The sequence below is a fragment of the Eurypyga helias genome, unplaced genomic scaffold (assembly GCF_000690775.1).
Source record: "Eurypyga helias isolate BGI_N326 unplaced genomic scaffold, ASM69077v1 scaffold8316, whole genome shotgun sequence".
NCBI lineage: Eukaryota > Metazoa > Chordata > Aves > Eurypygiformes > Eurypygidae > Eurypyga > Eurypyga helias.
Window position 1 is genome coordinate 55015 of NW_010257210.1, and position 21837 is coordinate 76851.

The following is a 21837-nucleotide window of genomic DNA, read 5'->3' on the forward strand; positions in this document are numbered from 1 at the left end:
TTGTCCCATTCAAAAATGATTTTTTTTTGCAAGAAAGTGATCTTCTGTGCTACCACTTGCATCAAATGTTAGGTACAGTAAGCCCTTAAATCCCATGCCACCTGAATTTTAAAGCAATCTTGTTGGAGATAGTTATATTTTTCCAACTTGAACTTCATGACAGCGTTGCTTAGCTCTTCCGTAAAGCCTATGCAGTGTTATCTTTCAGTCTTTTCTCAGACTTAAAATGAATTATCTGGGTAAACCCACTTACTAGCTGTTAGTGTGTACCTGCTCTCCAAACATACTCTCTCACATGTCACTCACTCTGTGGACATTCTGATTGCTAAGTCAGTAGTAAACTAATATAGAAATAAAACAGTTTGAAGCAGAAATATTGGAGGAACAAAACTGCAGATGGGTCTCTAAGCCCTGTTGTCAGATATAGCATTGGATGTGTTAATGAAATAAGAAATGACATGAACAGCTAATCTCTTTTCAAATTACATTCTGAACCATCTGACCACATGTGGATAGGCATGTGCTGAGCAATGTGCGTGCCTGCCTTTTATTCAAATGACTATTCTTCAGAGAATTTGCTGTTTTCCACCACATGATTTGCTCACTATGACTAAAGCCAATTAACAATTGCTGACAATACAGGGGAAAAAACCCCTATGTAATATTTAAAATACATTTACAAATTTTGAAAACCTATATTCTTAGGCCTCAATCTGGCAAACAGGAAGGTAGGAAATAGAGCAATGCTGTGATGATGCAGGAAATGACAGTTTCTTGGAGACTGTCCTAAAACTGGGGAATATTTCCCTTAGGATTCTTAGGAACACTATGCATTATGCTGCAATCAGCTTCAGGTATTAGCTATTTCTTTGACTTTTTTTTTTGCACCTGAAAGAAACATAATGTATGCATGTTTGTGTACATGTCTATTTGTGCTTTTAAAGTATATTAAAATAGATTTAGTTGCACACATCCTCTTCTTTGTGAGATGACAGAACAGACATGTAACAGTGGTTCATCACATCGCAGACTGTTTTCCTGAAGAACACCAGATATTATGACAGTAATGCTTATTGAATTTTTAAAGAGCTTCTTTGGAGGAACAGGCTTTGAATGCAAATTTTAGAAAAAATATAATTTACATTTTTTATTATATATATCTGATGTACATTTTTCTGGTTATAATAATTATTCTGACAAATAACTGTAGACAATATTCATATTTATGTGATTGTCATCTTATTCAACTCTTAGCTCTGCTGGTTTTGGGGTATTTTTTTTTGGTTTGTTGGGTTTTTTATTAAGCTGGAAGCAAAATAAATCCTCAACTTGTAGTGGAACTATTTGCATAGACAGGTTGTTTTAGTCTTTAAGTTATCTTTCCTTTGGACATTTTTTAAATAAAATTTGACTGAGCTGTGGAGGGATGCTCATGAAAACTTCATCAGTCATGAGAATTACCATTGTAAGATGAGGCCTATAAGAAAAAAGCACTAGGATGTTTCTGTCTTCAGTTCCTCACAGTATTGTTTGAGGTGCAGTTTTCTTTCACTCTGTGAATGCATTTAAACTGATTGTAGTGTTATTTAGACTATTCTATCTTATATTTCAACATATTTTTCTTGTTATCATGTTATCTTATTTATATTTAATTGTTTTTCTGCTTCTTCTCCTTACCAGAATGTTTGTATCTTTAGAAAGCTTTCTGCTCATCAGATATATTCCTGAGCCCTATGTAAGGTGATTAGAACTGAAGGAAATGGCAAAAATGTGACTGGGTTTTTATAAGAATTTTAGTTCTCCAAGCATACTTAGTGACCTTCAGTTAAAAAAAAAAATCAAAACTTTCTGTATTACATAGCAAGCAGTAACAAAGAATTTTGTCTGTTTTCTCCTAAGACCATTCTGAAATGAAAGACAATTTTCTTTCTTTTTCTTGCTCTCGTTGCATGTAACTCAAATACATCTTTTTTTATATACTCTTTCTTGCTATGCAATTGTAATGCTACTACCATTTGCTCTAATAAATCTCTTTTTCTATGTTGTTCCAAACTGCAATTTAAAAAATGGTCTATATGGGTGGGAAAACAATCCTTCTATACCTTTGGTGAATATCTCACAACCAAGGTAGAGTCAGTCTTACTCATTAGCTAATTAACTAGATATTTCATAACCTTCTCTATTGAACAACGTGAAAGAGACATATCAGACTATATTGCAGTTGGTAGTATTCTTGTGGAAAATTAAAGTTTGATGCCATTTAGTGAAAAGGGAAAATTGAACCCAGATTTCTCCCATTCTGGAATAGTCTCCTATCATTTTGTCTAAAATGAAGATGATGCCATATGTTCCAGGATTTTGATTCTAAACTCGAGAACATTTTTTGAGCAGGAATTAGTCAATAAATCTGAGACACAGTTATGAATGGTTTCAGAATGGCTGAATAGATCTTACTATAAACCACGATTAAATATTTACTTCTGTTTTTTCCTATGTTATTGAAAAACTTCTATACAGTAGCTAATTTGATAGTTTGTGATTAGATAAGAATTCAGAAAGACACTGGCAAGCTTGAAAAACATTAAAAATATTCCTTGCTCTCAGGAGCACATCAGTGCCTTGGTAGAAAGAAAAAAAAAAATAGACAAATTGAGGATTGAAATTGTCAAGAGGTTTCTTTGAAAATTTATAGAAATACTCTATGTTATACCCAATTTTGCACCTGGTCATACAAGTTCTGTATATTAGAGAGTGTTAATATTGGGTTTTAGCTGTAATGTAGCTCCAGTTGTAAAGTTGTATAAATTGAAAGGATTTTTTTTCCGTTTCTAATTTTTACATAGTGAGAGACTCATTATGTTCTTAGAGTTACTCAGAGGGTTCACTGAGAGTTTGGACTTATTCAGATGAAGAAGATAGAGGCAGATGGCCATGTCTGGGGAAGATATGAAACTGTACTCTGAAAATACATCAGAACTGTTGAAGACTCAATAAATTCTCATAAGTTTAACAAAAACAGAAGGACATAAAATAAAAAGCATTAGAAAGGTTGGCCTAAGTTTAATCTACTCTGTATCTTACTTGATAGTGACCAAATATGAATGCCTTATGCCTTTGGCAAATGTTTAATTGCACCAAAAAAAAAAAAAAAAAAAAAAAAAAAAAGAGAGAGCATAGTGACCCCTCTTCATAATGTTGTTACAGCATTCGACTATTTGCAGCCCAAAACCCTACTGGCTGTTTCCTATGCATTATGTAACCATAGTAGATTTATGTTCTATGGATTTCTCCACTGAAGGCATGTATAATTTTTATACCATCAAGATATTATTGCAAGGAGTTCCACATGTAACTAAATACCTAATCCCCATGAGGGGGTTACACTTTTTGTTTCCAATAATTTAAAAATTACAAAGGCTGAAAAGGAGGTCCAATGTTTATGTTCTAGAGCTTTCATTTGTGTGACATGCACCCAGCAGATTCTGACAACAGATAGTGCCAATTTTCTGCGTTTCAGCAGAACTGTTCATAGAAGTAACATTCTTGATTCCTGAGACAGAATCTTTTTCTTTTGGATCAGGCCTTTTTTTTTTTTTTTTTTGGCTAGTTATGGATATTTTCCTTATATCAAGAGAAGCCCTTAGTTAAAACATTTAAAAGAAAAGTCTTATTCCAACTTATGTTTTGTAGAGCTCATTAGTGGCTCTTTACTGTTTGCACATCTACAAGAATGAAAGTATTGAAGAATTACTTTGTAGCGGCACTATTTATGTATGTTTTATCTTAATATTTAAGTCAGGCTGAAGCATTCTGTTAAAAAAGAACTTGGTCAGTCTTCTACAGCTCACAAGGAATAATATTACTCATCTCCTCTCCATAATACATATTGGTAACAGTAGAGGCAACACACGTCTCATGCCATCAAAAAAATTAAACATAGACTTCTACATAGTCATACCATAGAGTATGTATGGTATGATACAGTACATAGGAGTTTGTGTCACACTTCTGATGATTTATAAAGCTATCTCCAGTCTCTTTTAATGTATCGGATATCTTGTAGCTTTGATGATAACATCTATGCTTCTGGTATCAGTCAGGCTTTAAGTGGCTATAGAGGAGTACGTCCTTGCACAATTGATAGCAAAATACTTATTTGTCAAGAAAGAATAATCTCCGTGCAAAACCTCAAGATATATATGAAAACCCAAACACATACAAAAACCGATTTTTTTGTAGCATTTTCAGTACCACTTAATTAAAATTTCGTTTAGTTTAAATTCAACTTAGTTGAATTTTCTGGGGCCTAGTATGCTTGATTTTTTTTCATTTAAATTTAAGTTGTTCTTCTAATATAATGCTCTCCTAGCAGCTTTTCATTTATCAAGCTATCAAGATGTCACATATATATATATTCATGCTTAAGATCTGTCTTGTTACGCTTAGCTTACATGAGCTATTATCGGCAGAAAGGTAGATGTAAGTTTATTCAGTATTAATGTTCACTGGATGCCATAGAATACTATAAACCAATACTATAATTCAATAATAATTCAATAGAAAAAATTGAATAAGAATTGATTAAAAGTTAATTTACTTTTTTGTTGTTGTTGTTTCCTATATCAGGATAATGGGGCTGTTGTTGGGGACTTTTGTTTTCGATAAATGGTTTTAAATTATGAAAAATCTACATTTACCTATACAACAGGCCTCAGAGAGGCAGTTAAATATTTTTATTTCTGAGGCAAAAGTGAAAAACAGGTCTCCTTCAAATGAATCCTGTGTATCATATACTTGCTGGATTGTAAAGTATTGTCTTACAATGTTCAGTGGCACCTTAAAATGATGGAAGAACAAATAGTGTATTTTCTACAAAAAAAGGTCAAAAAAGGTATAGCGTTCACATTGAAGCCCATCCTTCCATTTCATTTCAGCCAGAAGGCACACAGTTCATGCATTCTGAGATTGCTCCAGCATGTGAACCAAAACACAGTGAATGGGAACTGTCAGGAGTTTTCCCAGCCAAACCAAAAAAACTCATGTAGATGCACCTGTAAGCCTCCAGTATAAATCAGCTCCTATTAACCTCAAAAGAATCAGAAGAATGAAAACAAGAAGAAAGGAGAGATTCTGAATATTTTAGCTATATAAAAAGCTCCATTTTTCCCTTCTACTGTATCAAATATCAGAAAGCCTGACTATGAGATACAGGTTTTGTAAAACCAAGCTTATTGTTTTGCTTTCCTTTTCTGAGATAAATTCCAGGAAGGCCAATTGTTAAAACCATACACATTCAGCTATTTGAATTGCTTGCTATTTATTCAAGCAATTAAAATAACCCTACCTGCTTACTAGCTCACTCTGAAAAAGATACTCATAACTGCCCTCTTCTCCCTCCTTCTGTAGTAGGTATCCTATGCCATCTTCATAGGCAAGAGAAAGGTGACACTGAAAAAGAAAGAAATTGGATAACAAAGGTAAAAACATATGTTATTTCTCTTGAGCAACATGGCCTGCATGGATTATATTACCCCAAGCTTTTTTGTAGCTTAGGAGGTAGTTTTATATCATGATCACAGAATAATAAATATTCATCACAATATTTTTTTCATATGGTAAAATGATATATGGTCTGTCCATATTTTCTTTCCCTTTCTGAGTGATGTACTCCCCTTCAGATCCTACTCTACTCTAACAATTAAAAAAAAACCAAAACCAATGATGTCATTCCAGTGGAACTGATGGCCCCCATTGGCCTACATGGAGTGTGTATGTGTTGTCAGGGGAAGTTCTCCTTGGACAGTATGTCACTTGCTTGGAAGTACTCAGAGAATTTAAGCAGTCAGCTACATTCTGATGGTTTAACAAGTAGCTGGTCCTCACCTCATCTGCTATATCTTCATGCTTTTACTCTACAGCAAGTGTGGAATTAATCTGCTTCGCGGAGCTGGAGTATCCTTATTTACCATTCATGTAGGAATGCTAAGAGTATACTTGTGGCCAGTTACTACAAGAGCATTGGTGCTCAAGTGACATTTTGCCCCTTATCATGTAGCTATACTTCAAAAAAGGATGGGGAAATGCAAATATCTCTAATCTCAGTTAAAGATAAAGTGAGCAGCACCAAAGTACTAAGTGCCTTGCTTAACTTCGAAGAAAATTTTTGGCACAGACCTTTTTCAAGCTCCAATCAAGTGTCATAATCAGACTTAGGATTTTTTCAGGATTTCAGAAAATTCTGAACGGATATATCCTTTTGCTCAAGAACATTCTTCCACAGTATAGCAGCAATTGAAACATCACCTATAGCAACAGTAGCCATGGGGAAATAATTTTTCTCCAGCAGTGAGAGCAAACCACTATCACAAAACGTTATACATACAATAATATGAAAGCATGATTGTGTGTACCTGGAATCTTGGTGAAGCTTACACTCTTAATGCATATTTTTGTTGTTTTTTAAATCTTAGTTTTTAAAATGACACATTTTTAGTTTAATGATGTCATGTATTTTGGCTTAGACTACTCTGCCTCCTAGTACTCTATAGATATACTGGTTGCTTTAAATATAATCAGCACAATTAATTTAGAAAGAATCATATAGTTGTTTCTTTTCTGCACTGGGATATAAATAATCACAGATTATTATGTCTAGAATAATATTTTAACTTCTCATTATAATTACATATTGTGTTATGTTTTCCTTATGAGAGCTGTATTTCTTCTTATCGGAGCTATATACACTCTTCTTAGGATTTATAAACCAAGCTTGCTTTTTGGATATGCACTTTCCTTCTATTCTTTTCTTTTGCATCACCATCAATAACACCACTCATTCTCCTAATCACCATATTCATATGCTGATAATGAGCTACAATAATTTCAACCAAAGAAAAACCCACCCATCAGTCTGTGTATAACTTCTTCCTCAACACTACAGACAACAGATCTTGTATGATTTGCATCCTATCTGCAAGCAAATTAAGCTTAAAGAATTGATTACTAAATACTGTCATTAAAGTAGTATTAGGAAAAAAATTCACAAAATAGTAAAACAACATTAATGATATATCACAGCTATTCAGCATTTTTGTCCTAAATCTGATAACCCAAGGATAACAACACTGGTGGTACAGAAAAAAAAAAAAAAAAGAAAATTTTTGAGCAAATTATTTTTCATCTAATAGAAGTATTTTCCTTAACATTCATCATCCCCCTCATTTCCTCCATGGAAACTTGGGAGCTAAGCTTGAAATAAACTAAAGATATGGCAGTGGTTATCTTAGTAAATGTCGGTGATATGATTATACTAAATCTGGTGGGAAATTTAGAAGTATTTTGTATTCTGATTTAGGAATACTGTCACCGATCACAATTGTGTGAGAAAGATGATAAGAAAAAATGAGATAGGTCAAAACCAGGAGAGAGAAGAGAAAGAGAAAGCCAATAATCAAAACAGTTTGGTAGTTAGAATACGTAGCTTTGCTATATAATCCTTCTTTCAAGTACCTGCACTGAGCAGGGATTTAAACCTACTTTTTGTACATCAGCAATGAATACCTCAAACTCCTGGTCTTCTGAGTTCACGCATTTTGTAGTTTCATCTAACATTCTTTGCTGGAGCTGAGAAACCTTTTGCCAGGTAAGCATTACGGAAACCAACAAATACACTTCATTAAACTTTTGTTAGGTGAATTTACTTTTTCCAACAATAAGAGTAGAAAATTATGTGAAAAAGTCCTAAAATATCTCTTTCTGTCAAATCAAATAAATGCACCTACAGTATCTTACAAGACAGGTAAAATAAATTGCTGGTTTTTTAATGGATATAGCAAATTGTTCTGCATGCTACCACTTATTAATTCATAACCAGAAAAACAAATTAGGCATTTTGTAAAGGGATTTTAATTACATGCTGTAATTATATATTCTATATTGTTCTTTGAAATCACCATATAGACCAAAATGTGCAAATGCATTTTGCAAAATACATACAATATAATATTTGGTATGATATGTATGGCTATGACTATCTTCGAAAGATGTCAGAGAATATTTGATACTGACAATATATGCAAGTCAGTAAGAAAAAGTGTTTCTTTGTTAAAAGAATCAGTTAAAATTACCAGTTAAAATTCTCTAGGGGCCTGATCCAGAGCTTATTGATATTAGTGGAAATATTCATACTGCGTTTAGCAGATTTCAGATAGAGTCATACTCCAACACATTAAAATTACTAGTGTGGATGAGCTTTTTCTTTCTAAAAACACTGGAGGCAAATACATTAGTTCAAAACCAGTGGGATATCATTCTCAACTAAATCTATAATTCTAAAGTAGAATGTGGCCATGGTAGGTCTGAACAGTGATTTAAACCACATTTGAATTGGACTGGCACACTTAACTGACAATACTTGGGATGATTCTGTGCTCTAAAAAAGCATTTAAATCTGCATGCTTCCTGTTTTTCAAGGGCTAGAGATCAATTTGAGACATTTTAGCACAGTACATCACTTATTTCTGTTTCAGATTCTAAAAATTGCTTTGAAGTATATGCCAGAAGCAAAATTATTTCTGCCCATAGATGAAATAACTCATTTTCTGTGGCTTCCTCAGATGTGGAGTCAATCTCTGCTCAGGAAAAATATCATTTTTAAAAATAGAATAATATGTAACTCCTAATTTTAAGTTTAGCACTTAGCATTCCGAAAACATTATGGACTAAATTGTGGCGCATAGTCACAGGCTATTCTGATGGAGTTGCGTCAATGAGGACCTGTCTTACTTGGGCAGAATCTGCTCTGGGAAATAAGAGAAGGGTCTGTTGTCCATTGCATGTTATCCAAATGAAGAATTTTACTCAAATCCTGCCCAATAGGTGGTTATTAGAAAAGCATGGGAGTGTTAAAAAAATGTGTTCCATTTCCAGTATTTTTGACCCTTTCTTAAGAGTACAGGTTCAAGCAAAATGGTTTGAGCCCGTTACCTCCTTGCCTGGTATTCTCAGATATGTGTGCCAAAAGACAAGACTATTGCTTTATCTCTTCATTCCCCAGCATGAAAAGAGTTCAGGAAGAATTGTTGTCTGCTCTTCTTGAACAGCTGTCTTGCTAGCTGGTGTAAGGTCTTACGGCAGGCTTTCACACGTACACAGATCAGGAGCTGTACGCAGTCTGGCCTTGCATAGATTCAGAGCAGTAACATAAATAGAAAATGGAGAATTACGTTGTATTTGAGAGACACATCTAGTTCAGACCATCACAACTATAGTCACATTACTATTATATGGTTTTCAAAACATTTTCTTACCAATTTTCTGCATAACCCTGAATTCTGAAATATTATGAGATACTTGCAATGAAGTGTTAATGTCATCATCTCTGTTGCTGAACCATTTAGGCTTAATTCTATCTTCCTATGTTAGTACGGATTATAATGAGAGTTCATATAAAGTGAAGGCGGGGCATGTTATCACTAAGGATGGGATCTGTGAATCATGCTGGAGACAGTTCTGGAGTTGTCCAACCCAAAAGGGTTTCATCAGTGGCTAAAGTGGATCTTTGAAGCTATTCATTTTGCCACCCTTTTATTCACAAACTTTTCAGATTTAGTGCGAATCCCACAATTCCTTCCTGGCTTGAGGTTGGGAGGACGCATTTTCTTTTAATGACCCATCATTGGAGATTTTGTTTGCATAAAACATTACTGAATTTGGTTGATGATATAAAATCTAAAATATGGTTGAGAATAAATATATTAAACGTGGAAAATAATCTGACATTCTTTTTTGAGCATCCAAAATTCTGGAATGAGTAAACTGCTTGTACTGCTAAATGCTTTAGAATACCATGTAATAGGAAATGTAATAACATAGAAGGTGCTTATCCAGTATTAGAAAGGTGTTTCCATTGTTTAATGGTATGTAGTGTAATGTTTGGGAAATTAAAGCATATAGAATATTTTCTTAGGGGATTATCTCTTGGTTACTTTGAACTTCTGTGTGGGCCCAGAAACGCACAGTAAATGTGAAAGCTTTTTTGAAAAATATAGTTTACAATAAAAATCTTTCCAACAACATATTTACTAAAACGGTTTGAAGCTCAAAGCCTGAATAAGCAAAACAGACACAAAAGTTGTCCCAGTTACGGTTCAAGTGTGTTTCTGCACATTTTTTTTATATATATGTATAATTAGACAGCATATTGGAATTATAGAATTGTGATAAAGAAAGATTTGGTGAAAACTCTGTTGCCCTGATATTTTGCAAAGAGTTACTGAAAATAAGTTAAGTGTGAAGCATTTCCCAGATGGTAAAAACTCACTCCAAGGAACTTAAATTGATACTCAAAATGTTGCTGTGTTCATGAAGCTGCCTTTGCATCTTTAAAAAGAAAATTGCAATGTACTCTAATCACTGCCAATTGTACTGTAATTTATTACAGGGAAGATAAAATGAACACAAAAATTGCAGGTGGAATTTTGATCTCTCCCTGCATTAAAAACTTGCAGTATAATATCCTCAACCTTCAAGTTTTGACCTATTTTTGGTATATTATCATGAAACTGAGCTTTCTTCAGGGAAATATCAGTAAAACGCCATGCCCTTATGAAAGGGCATGTAATTTAGTTACAAAGACATTCCCTTCAATATAAGCAAGATTTCTTGTATTATCTCAATATAAGTATTAGTTTCTAAAAAACATTTTTAAATCAAAGGATTCATTGTTATGTTTGAAATATTTGAGCCAATTTAGGCTAACCATCTAATATAAACATTTCTTCAAATTCCTTAACATTGCGTTAGTCTTACCAGTTTAAATTGTTTTGCTGTCTAAAGTACTCTTTCCAAAACAACTTTTCCATAACATTCTGTTACCTAACATTTGGTATGTGCTTTATGCAAACTGAGTCAATGCAAGTTATGCTTACTTGATTACAGAACAGAAACATACAGATTTAATTTGGTGTTATCAGCATAATAATCAGAACCAATGCATATAATAAATGGCACATTCTTTGTCAAATGTGACTTAAATTGAAAAAACAAAATTAAGTACCTCCATAATTACAATATCTATAAAATCAATGTAGAGAAAGATTTTTCTAAGTTAAGCAGGTAGTTGTACATGCTTCTGCATAGACATGCCCCGTTTCCCCAGGATTTAGAACACAGAACTTCAGCTGTGACTGATCCTAATTCTCTCCTTGCTCATGCATTGTTCAGAAGCTTATCACAGTTTCACCCATATAGGTCACAATAGTTTGTCTGTCTATCTAAAATGCTAAGCAAGGAAAGTATATTGTTTAATTTCTATGGCAGAAAAATATGTGATGCTGCTCATAGTCCGCTGAATAGTTTCCATTGTGTTCTTCAGAGGTAGCTGCCTGTAGTGGTACTTAAAATGAGTTTCATGATATTTGGATCAAAGCAGTTGTATGAATGACTCTAATTATTAATTTATTTCGGTGCATTTTGCAGGGAGAATTATTGCGTATATTTTTGTGTACAGATAGTACAGCATTGTGACAAAAATATAAGCCTTTCAGCTTGTGACATTGAGAAATGAAGGTGCTGTTTAAAGAAGATCGTTCTAGTTTTGTTTTTGTAAAGCTGACAGTAAAATACTAGAGGAACACCTGAAAATGAAGAGATGAATCCAATTGATTTTATAAAGCAGACAAAGATGCAGTTCTCACAGCAACCATATTTTAAAATAAAATAAAAATACCAAAATTATTAATTTCCATTTCTGTTAAAAGCGGAAATATGGATCCAGACTTCTTCAGCATTTATATCAAATAAAGACAGCAAGAAAAGAATATCTCAAACATTAGCAGAATATGTCTGACTGTAAGCTAACCTGTGACACACCATTAAACTAATAGCTTTATCTTTACAGAGACATTAAACTTATAATATGAAATGCAGCCACTATAGTAGGCAACATATTCATTGTCAGATTTCTTATTAGTGGAAATCATACATGAAAATCAAGTATGTATTTTTAGCATTTAGTTGAGAAACTGGGTTAAATGCTGATTCTTACAATTTTACATCAAACTAAGCTATGTAAAGAAAAGCTGTTAGCAGCTTCGATGATTGCCTCATTGGTCTGGTTGAGATTATTCTTCTGTGTTTGGTGTTTTGCAAAGGACTTACTCTAAGACATAGTTGCTGGGAATTGATCAGTGTTTTCATAACATCTTCATCACTGATCTTCTGGTCTTCAGATGGAGTCCCTCCCTTTCTAAAACACAAGGAATATCATGAACCTGGCATTTTCCTAATTCAGCTGAATATGCTAAGTGCTAAGATCTTGCCTGTGAACCCGGGTCGAATCTTCAATTGCTTATATTGTCCTTCTAGCCTAACATACCCTGGCTGCATTTCCTTCTGTATCAAATGATGCTCATTTTTTCAAATGAAATTCAGGGTATCCAGGAAGACTACACTCTGTAAGATACTGCTATAAAATGATTGCTAAAATTAGATCTAGCTTTATTGTAAATGGTACTTTTAAAATACTACAGGGGAAGTCATATTAATGCTACAAAAAATATTCTTATTCTATTCCTCTTGCATATTTCAATAATGTAAGTATTGATTACTGGAATTATTTTTGGTGAGGCATCACCAGAAACACATCAGTAAAATGAAAGGTGGTACCAGAACTGTGCTATGACTACATTGATTTGGTGCAATAGTACCAGTGTTTAGACTGCAGTGATTTTATAAAGCCTATGCTTTGCTGTTCAGGGCATCAGCTGGGTAATTCAGCTCAAGAAGAGCTTATCCATTGTGTCTTACTGACATAAAACTTCCTGTGAAATGGGTAAGAGAATGGCTTCCATAAATCTGGCATATATATCAAATAAATTAATGCAAGATATTTTAGTGTTTTGCTTAAAAATGAAGATGTTGTGAAATATCAGTGGCTATTTTTGTCTGAACAGTGAATTTAAAATTCAGCTTCCTTAATGATTCGATAAATTGTGGAAATAATCTAAGTTGTTCATATCAGTTCTTTTCCAATTTTGCTGGTATAAAGTATTCATAAAAACCCAAACAGTTTTTCTGATCTTATGTAAAAACATGCCACTTCATAAACTGGTTACTGATTCTGAATTAAGTGGATTCCCATTCAGTGAGATTATTTTTCCATGTTTTGTTTCATCACAGTGGAGCTGGGTTGCCTAAGCAACCAGTAAAATACCAGGACTGGGACGCGGCTGCTGCTTTCTTCCTCTCTATCCTAGCCTGGACGCAGCCGGTGCTGCGCAGAACTCCCAGCCTCCAGTGCCCATGTAAGGAAAGCATCACCCACAAGTGCTTTACAAAGTCTGAAGTGAATAAATTCCCCTGGCCTAGATAAAAGCAGTGCTGTTTCGTGTTGAGGGGTCTCCTAGGAAATATGGATCTGGAGCTGTTGCATTGGATGAGGTCAGAGAACAAAGGGCACGCATCTGAGGACATGAAGCTCTGCTCTCATGGGGGGAAATTAGCTGGGGAGAAGCGGTGCGACTTGGTGGGAGACGTGCACAGAGTATGCCTAACGTAGAGATGTGCGGTCCCAAGCTCTTGTTAGAGCTTCACTTTCTCTGCATACAAATTCAGTCTTCCCCAAAAGGTGGGGGAAGACTTCGCTGCTCTGAGAAGCAGTATTCCTGGGCAGGATATTTTTCAGGAGTCCTGTTGGTGGTTTTCACATTTCAGCTATTGTTAGATAAAGAGGCAATTAGCTGTTCCTCCTCTTGGAGTAAACAGCAATTGGATGCTAGGTCCAATACTTTAACAAAATGTATTGGTCTAATTTGTTTTGTAACAAATCAAAAGTATCAAATTGTTCAAGTAAATCTCCTACCTCTGTTTAATCTACAGCAAAATTTTATTGGTAGAGCATGTTGTAATACGTGGAAGATCAGAAATAACCATGTACTGTTCTTTACTTGTTCTTAAATGTATTAATTAGATTAAGAAATGCATTAATTAGATGAAGTACTCTTCAGATCAGATGCTGTAATATGAAAAATGGAGAAATGACATATTTAAAAAATTTGGGTTTTTTGAGCTTATGCAATGAGAAAAAATTGAAATTCTTAGACTAACATTGCTTTTCCTGACTTTAATTACTTGATATCTCACATTCATTTTTGAAGCAATTTTTTGTCATGCAATTTTATTGCGTGGTATTATTGCATGGTACCTTAAAGCAGGTATTTTAAGAAAAAGGTGCTTATGTACAGTGAAAGGAAAATTGAAAACTTATTCCTTTTTTAATTCCTTTTGGGAGAGAAGAAAATAAAGTGTGAATTTAGCATAAACTAATGGAGTGTAACAATATCATGCACATGTGGATAAGGAACTCTTGATACCTTTAGCTCACTTGTTTGAGTGCACAGTTCTGGTACCTGGAGGGAGAGATGATGGATTTGAAGATTTTTCCTTTCGTTGCCTTCCATCAGCTACCCCAGTGTTCCGTAGTGTAACAGAGAGCATTTTACAGTCCCCAAAACATTAAAACACTGTGACAGGGGCTCTCTACAAGTTTTCTTACATATCCAGGCTGGGTGGGAGTACGAAAAAGCCACGTGTATGTTCAGCATGTTTCCGCAACCCGAGAACTCGGCACAAAGGCAATTTATTATTTGAAAACAGCCCTTTTGCTGAAGTACCTGATAATTTTGCTTGCATAAACAGTATCTTCTTCATGGGGGTAGGGTGTGTGGGTGGATGTCTTCTAAAACACTTTGATCTGAAAATCCAGACCTGTGGCTATTTTAGTATCAGAAGACAGTCTTTAGAGAGACACCAATGCATGTAACAGTTTCATATATGGATGGCTTTGCTCATACAGACCTAAGTTGAAATTAACTGCTTAGCTCAAATGAATGAAGTTACCCATATACACAATTATTTATAAATGTGGTCTTTTTCTAGAAAAACTGTCAAAATACATCACTTTTTATTGGAAAAAAAAAAATTCCACAATTGAAGTTTTTTGAAACATTACTAATTGACATAAGAAAAGTGCAGCCTTTTTAAGAGGTAATTTCCAGGATATAGAATTGACAGCAAAATAAGTGTTCTTCGTTTTTTATCATATTATTAGCTCCTTCTACATACAGACTGAATAAATCTGGTTTATGCTCCTGATAGCTAATGAGAAATATTAATACACTTACTGTAGGGGAAAATACTGACTAACCACTTGCAGACCACATTGAAGAAAAGTTCTATACTCAAATGTAAATACCAAACAGAATTGGACTTGTGGCTTTATTTAGTTTTCAATAATTGAAAGCTTAATGAAGTGCTTTTAAACCATGTACAGGTATGTATTCTATTTCTGAACTGTTTCATTATATATATTGCTTTTTAGCAGTGTGACATAAGTGAATCTAATAAACAGAAGGCTTGCATCCTGTTAAAACTCTTCATACTAGTAGTGTGAACAGAATAGAAAAATATAGCTTAATATACTAGGCTTCCAAAATAAAGAATTAAATTACTACATATCTGTTGCTGAAAAATGCCAAAGAATTCTGGCAGTTATAATTGTGTATTGCTAGGAAAAAATGAGTTACTTCTAAAAATAATCTGACAATCTATTTTGTTTACTAGCTATTCATTAAAGCCACAAATTTTAATTGTAGTAAAAAGTGTTAACACTAAAACATAAAAGAAAAAAAATTAAAGAAATGGTCATGTTAAGAAATACAGTCCTTAAATTTGTTCTGAGGCAGTATCATATATTCATTGACTTCAAGAGGCTTTGCACAAGGCTTCACGTGCCAAAGTTAATGGTAGTTTATCACTATTTTATGTTTTCTCAGAAACAGAATTACCACAGAATCATTATTTTGCAGTCACTCTTGCTATTTGTAAGAAATGTGACACTGGAAGTAATGAATATTATATTGAAAAGTGGCAGACGTTAACCCTATGCGGATTAGTCAGGAACTATTGTAACAGCTTCATGAATGTTAGGTAGTTCAGAGGATTCTTCAGGTATTTTCACCCAAAGAATTCTGTGAAGATGGAAGACCCAAGGACGTCTGCAATATTCTTGATCTCTCCTGCCAATTTACTGCAGCATAAGCTCTGGGTTTTGTACTGTATGTCTCAAACTGTTTTGAGGAGCTGTTTTGGGACCTTTAGTTCATGGCATGTCCACGGATGGTCTCTGAACTCTTCAGTACTCATGTTCTGCAGCACCAGTGCCTGTTCTTATGAAGGACTAGATGTGGTGATCTCACCCCAGGTTCCTTTGTGCAGCCTTTAATGATGGTATTCCTCCATCAATATCACATTTTGCTCTTGGAACTGAAGTTAATGGACAGTAGTTAATACAAATGACATGTTTTGATACAGCACAAGCATCTTCTCTGTGAAGTTTTACCCACTATTGGAATAAGAAACCCAGAAGCAAAGACCTGGAAATAAAATGCAATCATTCTGTGTTAATATAAATGTCCTTTTTCCCTCAATCCAAAGACAAACAGATGATGCTCAGTAAAGAAAGGGCTTGTAAGATAGTTTTCTAATTTTTAACATTAATGATAGTAGCAGTAGTAAACCAATACCTACTTCTTAAACACGTATTAGTATTAATTGTTTCTTATACCATCTCACAAGGGTTAGTATTGTCCCAATTTTACAATATTTCTGTATTATACAATTAATATGTAAAGAAAAAACAACCATTCAGGAACTAGAAGCGATTCTTCAGTAGACCTGCATGAGAACTAATTAGTCTTGGGAGAGAGAGAGAACTAAACAGACAAAATACACTAAATAGACAAAAAATATATTGACGAGTAAGATGGGATCTAAGACCTGAACTTCTATTTTTGCATGACATTGCATGGTAATATTAGGCTTATTGTTGCATTCAGTTAGAAAAATCAGATTACACAGCTGTACAACATTTGGTGCTTGATGTGCTCTCCTTGGTAAGTGATGTCAGATAAGAAGTGTTAGAAAGCATAGGGATTGAGTCATTTTCTGGGAAGATTAAATGTGTAGGAGAGCGGAGGAGGCAGATGTTAGGGATTGGGATCACAATTTGGAGTGGTGAGGGAAGACTGCATGGCACAGGGTTGACATACTCGTTGGGAACCTGAAGCCGTGCAGTGGGAAGGTTAAGAACAGCATTTTAGATGGAAGTTTCACAGGTGTTTTGATAGCACCTTGACTCATGTATTTTCTAGCTCTCGTAACCAAAGTGGGTATAAAATCTTAAGTGATGTGACTTTTGGAATTAAATTCTTTAGGTCAGTCAGGTGATCTTAAATCATATCAGGCTCTAGGCAGTAAGCTCAGTGACTGCCTAGTTACCTAGAGATGTATGCAAGGGATTCAAAATGCTATAAGATAGTTTGTTCAATATGTCTTTTCTAAGTAAATGTTGCCTTGTTTTTAAGAAAGTTGTCTTGTCAGTGGTCAGCTTTGTCATAGCTTGTTAGCGAGCTGGCCACAATTTAGGAAATAAGGTCATATCTGCTGGGATTATTTGGGGATTTTCTGGAAGATTTTGTTGCTAGCATTAAAGAAGGTGAATACAGTTTTTATTACAAAAAAATTAATGATAAATAGAAGTCATAAGAGCTAAAACAGGAAAGGGGTCAGGTATTTAATTGAATTTGGCAATCATGCCAACACTAGACTCCTAATACAATTTTTTCCATACTTTGTGAGGCTGCTACAAGCATAATAAATAAACTTTTAAATTAACACTGTATTTCTAGCTTCCATTCCAGTAAAAAATAGCTTTCAAGGACCATAGAGAGCCTGTTTGTCTTAAAGAGAAGAAAACAGTAGATTGTCTGACATAACAGTCTTCTCAGCTGTCAGACTAGGTACCATTTGCATCTGATTTAAATTAATTGTATCATAGTATGTGAAAGGTCATGTCTTGCAAAATAATAGTTAATCATTTAAATCTTTTAAAATCATTCCGTTAGAGTTAAACCATAATCCTGCAACTTCACATTTTCTTTTGAAGTATATGTGCCTAGTAGTAACACATCATTATCATGGCCAAAGGGCTTTATAAAACATTCTCTAATATTTCAATTTACTATATATATAATGACACTTTGTATACTCCATAGTTAAATTAGTTTTCTCATATATTCAGTTCCTTTCATGTTAAAAAAGATTCCTACAGACATTAGTAGAGAAGCTTAAAAGCATAGTATAAGCATTTTTAAAGGACTTCTGAAAAATTCAGGATTTAGGGTCTGATAAGCATCTTAAAAGACGCTGATAATACTTCACTCTTACATAGTACTGTTTTCATTAGCAGGTCTTAAAGGCCTTTAGAAGGATTGGTATTATTGCAGCCAAGGAAATTCAGGCAAAGTAATACTGAACTGATTTTCCAAAGTCTAAACTACTGACAAGTCTAGGAGTAACTCCTGAGTCACAATATAGCAGTTTTTAGTTAGAACACTACAGTCTTCTCTTCTGCATTTTGATTTGCTTTAGTTAGATAGTCTGCCACTAAGAGAAATAGGTTGCTTTTAATAATTTCAAACATTGTTCTTGTAGATTTTTAAATTAAAAAAATATAATGCTTGTTATTTTTAAAGGTATTTGAGCAAACTAGGCAAATTGAGGCAAAACCTAACTCCCTTAGTCCTCCTTGGCAGCCCCAGTATTTTAATTAAATTCTAGAGAGTATTTCTTCAAAACTGTCAACTGTGCCATCTTTAAACTGCCTTGAGAACTTGTATTAAAATACAGCTTAGCATAGGCTAATTTGGTCCAGGGTTTGGAGCACATTTCACAGCCTATTCTATGCATTGCAATGGTACTGCAACATTTCTGTAAGTATTTAGGGGTTTTTAAAGTTATCTTGGTCTGTACAGTGCACTGTAGTTGTGAATGGAGTGTGGTCAGAACTCATGTCCCTTTAAGTGGTTTTGGGTTTATCCCTTTCTGCTGACCTTTTATATCACCTGTTCCTTTTTTCTCTCTCTTATGATTCAGCTGCAATGTTAAATACTAGTGAGTGAACTTGATACAAAAAAAAAAAGAAAGGTATGTTTTATGTTTTTTTATACAATAAAGAGATTTTTGTGGATTTTCTGTAGGAATGCAGGTATGCAACCATAAAACAAGACAATGTTGAAGCATTTGTTCCTGCAGACCTTATTCCTAGTGTACAATTGTATTGTACACTAGAATTGTATTGTTCTTAGAGCAAAGGCATATTTTACAGAATTTTGATACATACTCTTATTTTCAGTCAAATTAGTTATCATCTCTTATTCTTTTTTCCATCATTTACCGTCTTTCAGACAAGAAGCAAATTTGCCGTTAAACTAGGCAATGAAAACATTGTTTGTGTTTCATAAACAAGGTCTATGTAACCTCTTTTGCCTCTAGGAGGAGTGGTGTAGAACCTTATTTTCGCTTAGTGGAAGGGAAATTATCCCTTTGGATAGTTTAGATTTTTCACTGGATACCACAATTTATATTTAGAAGGGGCAATCTCTTAACAGAATACCCTCAGTGAACAGCTGCTTCACAGTAACATTTTATAACATTACAGCTGTCTTCAGAGTGATTTTATGACTCAGCCTGAGTTTGATACCAAGACTAGAAGCTTAAATTATGTTCAATTTTTCTCCTTTCATACTTCAAAAATGTTTTCTTCAGAAATAAATGGCCTATATCTTAACGTCCTTTTACATAATTCTCGACAATGTATAAAATTCTAATAAATAAATGTATTTTTTCAAGAAAATCCATTCCTCTCAAGTGGAATATGTAAAAATCAAGTTTCTTTCTAAACATTCAGGTGTTGATTTGGTAGGTTTTGAATGCTCTACAGTGAAAAAATCAACAACTACATTTTCATTCCCAATCAAAACTGCTTCATATTGGTGAATGTAGTGGAACCATTATTATTCAGCTAGTCTGTGTCACGTGTGCAAAGATAACTTCCAAGACAGCACCTTTCTGTTCCTACATTCTCAAGAAAAAGCAGTTGTTTCCTTGAAAACTACTCTTAAAATAAGATAGTGGAAATTTAACATGATGACAGATTTATGAGAGAAACATTTACAATGTACTTAATGATTTGCAGTATTCCTACTGAAATTGTGGGAAGGGAAATTTTTCTAAGATAGAAACCTTCAGGCTGGAGACAGGATTACTAGAAGCAATTGCTTGGAAGCCACTGTAGAGAGGGATTTTTTTTTATGCAGGATTGAAGTGGGATATGAGAGAAAATGAACTACATCTGAAAAATGATTGTTGGTGTCTCCAAGATCCCAGCTGTCGGTTAAGTGCTCTTGATGCTGTTTGTGAGTGCTGCAGTAAAGGCTCTTTATCTTCTCCCTGTGTTAGTATTGTTTAGACACGTAGAGGGTGTGCAAGGGATGGTAGCTACATCTAACACTCAGTTAGGGCTCATGCTTTCAAATCAATCATGGTGTTTATACATGAAATTAAGAAAGAAATCTGCCTCGTTCACCAGTTTATTTTAGGAAAATATGGGAGCCTAATTGTATTAACAGCCTTTGAAGCTGTAGAGGAAGCAGAACAATAACAGTCTCAGGCATAACACTTCCAAACTTTTGCTGTGTTGTAAACGTTGAAGCGGCTTATTGTCAGTGTTTTCATTTTGTAGAATGCAGCAGATAGGGTGTGCAATTTCATAGCTCATCAAATAACCTTTTTTTCAAAAGGCTGAAATGCGTTGTGAAAAGACTATAATTCATCCTTAGATTTTGTAATACTCTAAAGAGAGTGATACAGCATGGTGACTCCTTTATCTGATTAATCTATTTTCCCATTATCCCTACACTCCTATCTCTTTCTTTGGTGTAACCTCCATGAATGCTTTTGTAGTCACATGAGAATGTAGGACAAAACTTTATATTTTAAAGCTAAAGTTCTGTCTGTAAAGTTAGCATAAGGAAACTAGATTTTTTAAGTGTATGCATGGTTATCTTCTAATTCCCAAGGAAGGTATGAGTTCATGAAACAGGTCAAAAATGCCCCTGGTACTCTGTTCCTTAACTTTGACACCTCCGGCTTCTCTTCAAACTGTTTTTTGGTTGAACTTTGCCTCCTTTGCCCACAGTTTTTCAGATATTACTGGAATTCTTTAAGATTCCAGTAAGATTTAAGATTTAAGATTAAGGCCTCTTCAAGGCCCTGAAGTGGTGACTTTTCCTTGTGTTGATCCAGACATCAGCTATGATCTTGATATCCACTTCCAGCAATGCTGGAAGTTTGGCTTCTAGCTTTTCCCACCTGAGCTTTGCACTGTTTCTTTGGTTTGGGATGTTGTTTCTTTGTCTTTTTTTCATATGGTCCCTGAACACTTAAATTGACTGAGGGAGAGGAACGCCCTTGAGACTTAGGATTTTGAGCTGAGGTCTGTGAATGCAGTCATCTTTGTTCAGGAGTTGAAACATAGGCCTTATGTAAGATTGCACAGCAAAGGAATAAATGTATAAGGATTGAGAAGGTGCCTCTGATTAATTTCGAAAAATTCTGTCTTCATGACTGAAATTTATCTTGGTTTAACAACCTGGTTATCTTTACAGCCTGGTTTACAGCTCAGAACAGCATATCTGGGCTTCCACATGGCATAGCTGAAAGGATTGGAGAATGAATTTTGAAAATGTTAAGAAAACTTACTGTTGACACGGCTGAATATCTGAGGAAGATGAAGTTTTAATACAAAAATACATCTGTCATGTAATTGTGACAGCAAAGAAAAACTACCTATCATAGAATTACATGGGGTTATTGTATTACCTTCGGTTGAGTCAATATATAGTTTTACAAAGGTACTTCAGCTGTTTTAAACTTGTC

The 21837-nt window shown here is 34.4% G+C and overlaps 1 protein-coding gene across 1 annotated transcript in view; it reads left to right on the top strand.

Moving 5' to 3' along the window:
* LOC104511356 (ankyrin repeat and sterile alpha motif domain-containing protein 1B-like) overlaps positions 1-21837 on the top strand; it is a gene marked incomplete at both ends in the record, with an annotated part of 142676 nt that overhangs the window by 44431 nt on the left and 76408 nt on the right. The window contains 1 exon segment of the mRNA XM_010153931.1: positions 5830-5838. Within this exon segment, the coding sequence (XP_010152233.1) occupies positions 5830-5838 (9 nt within the window).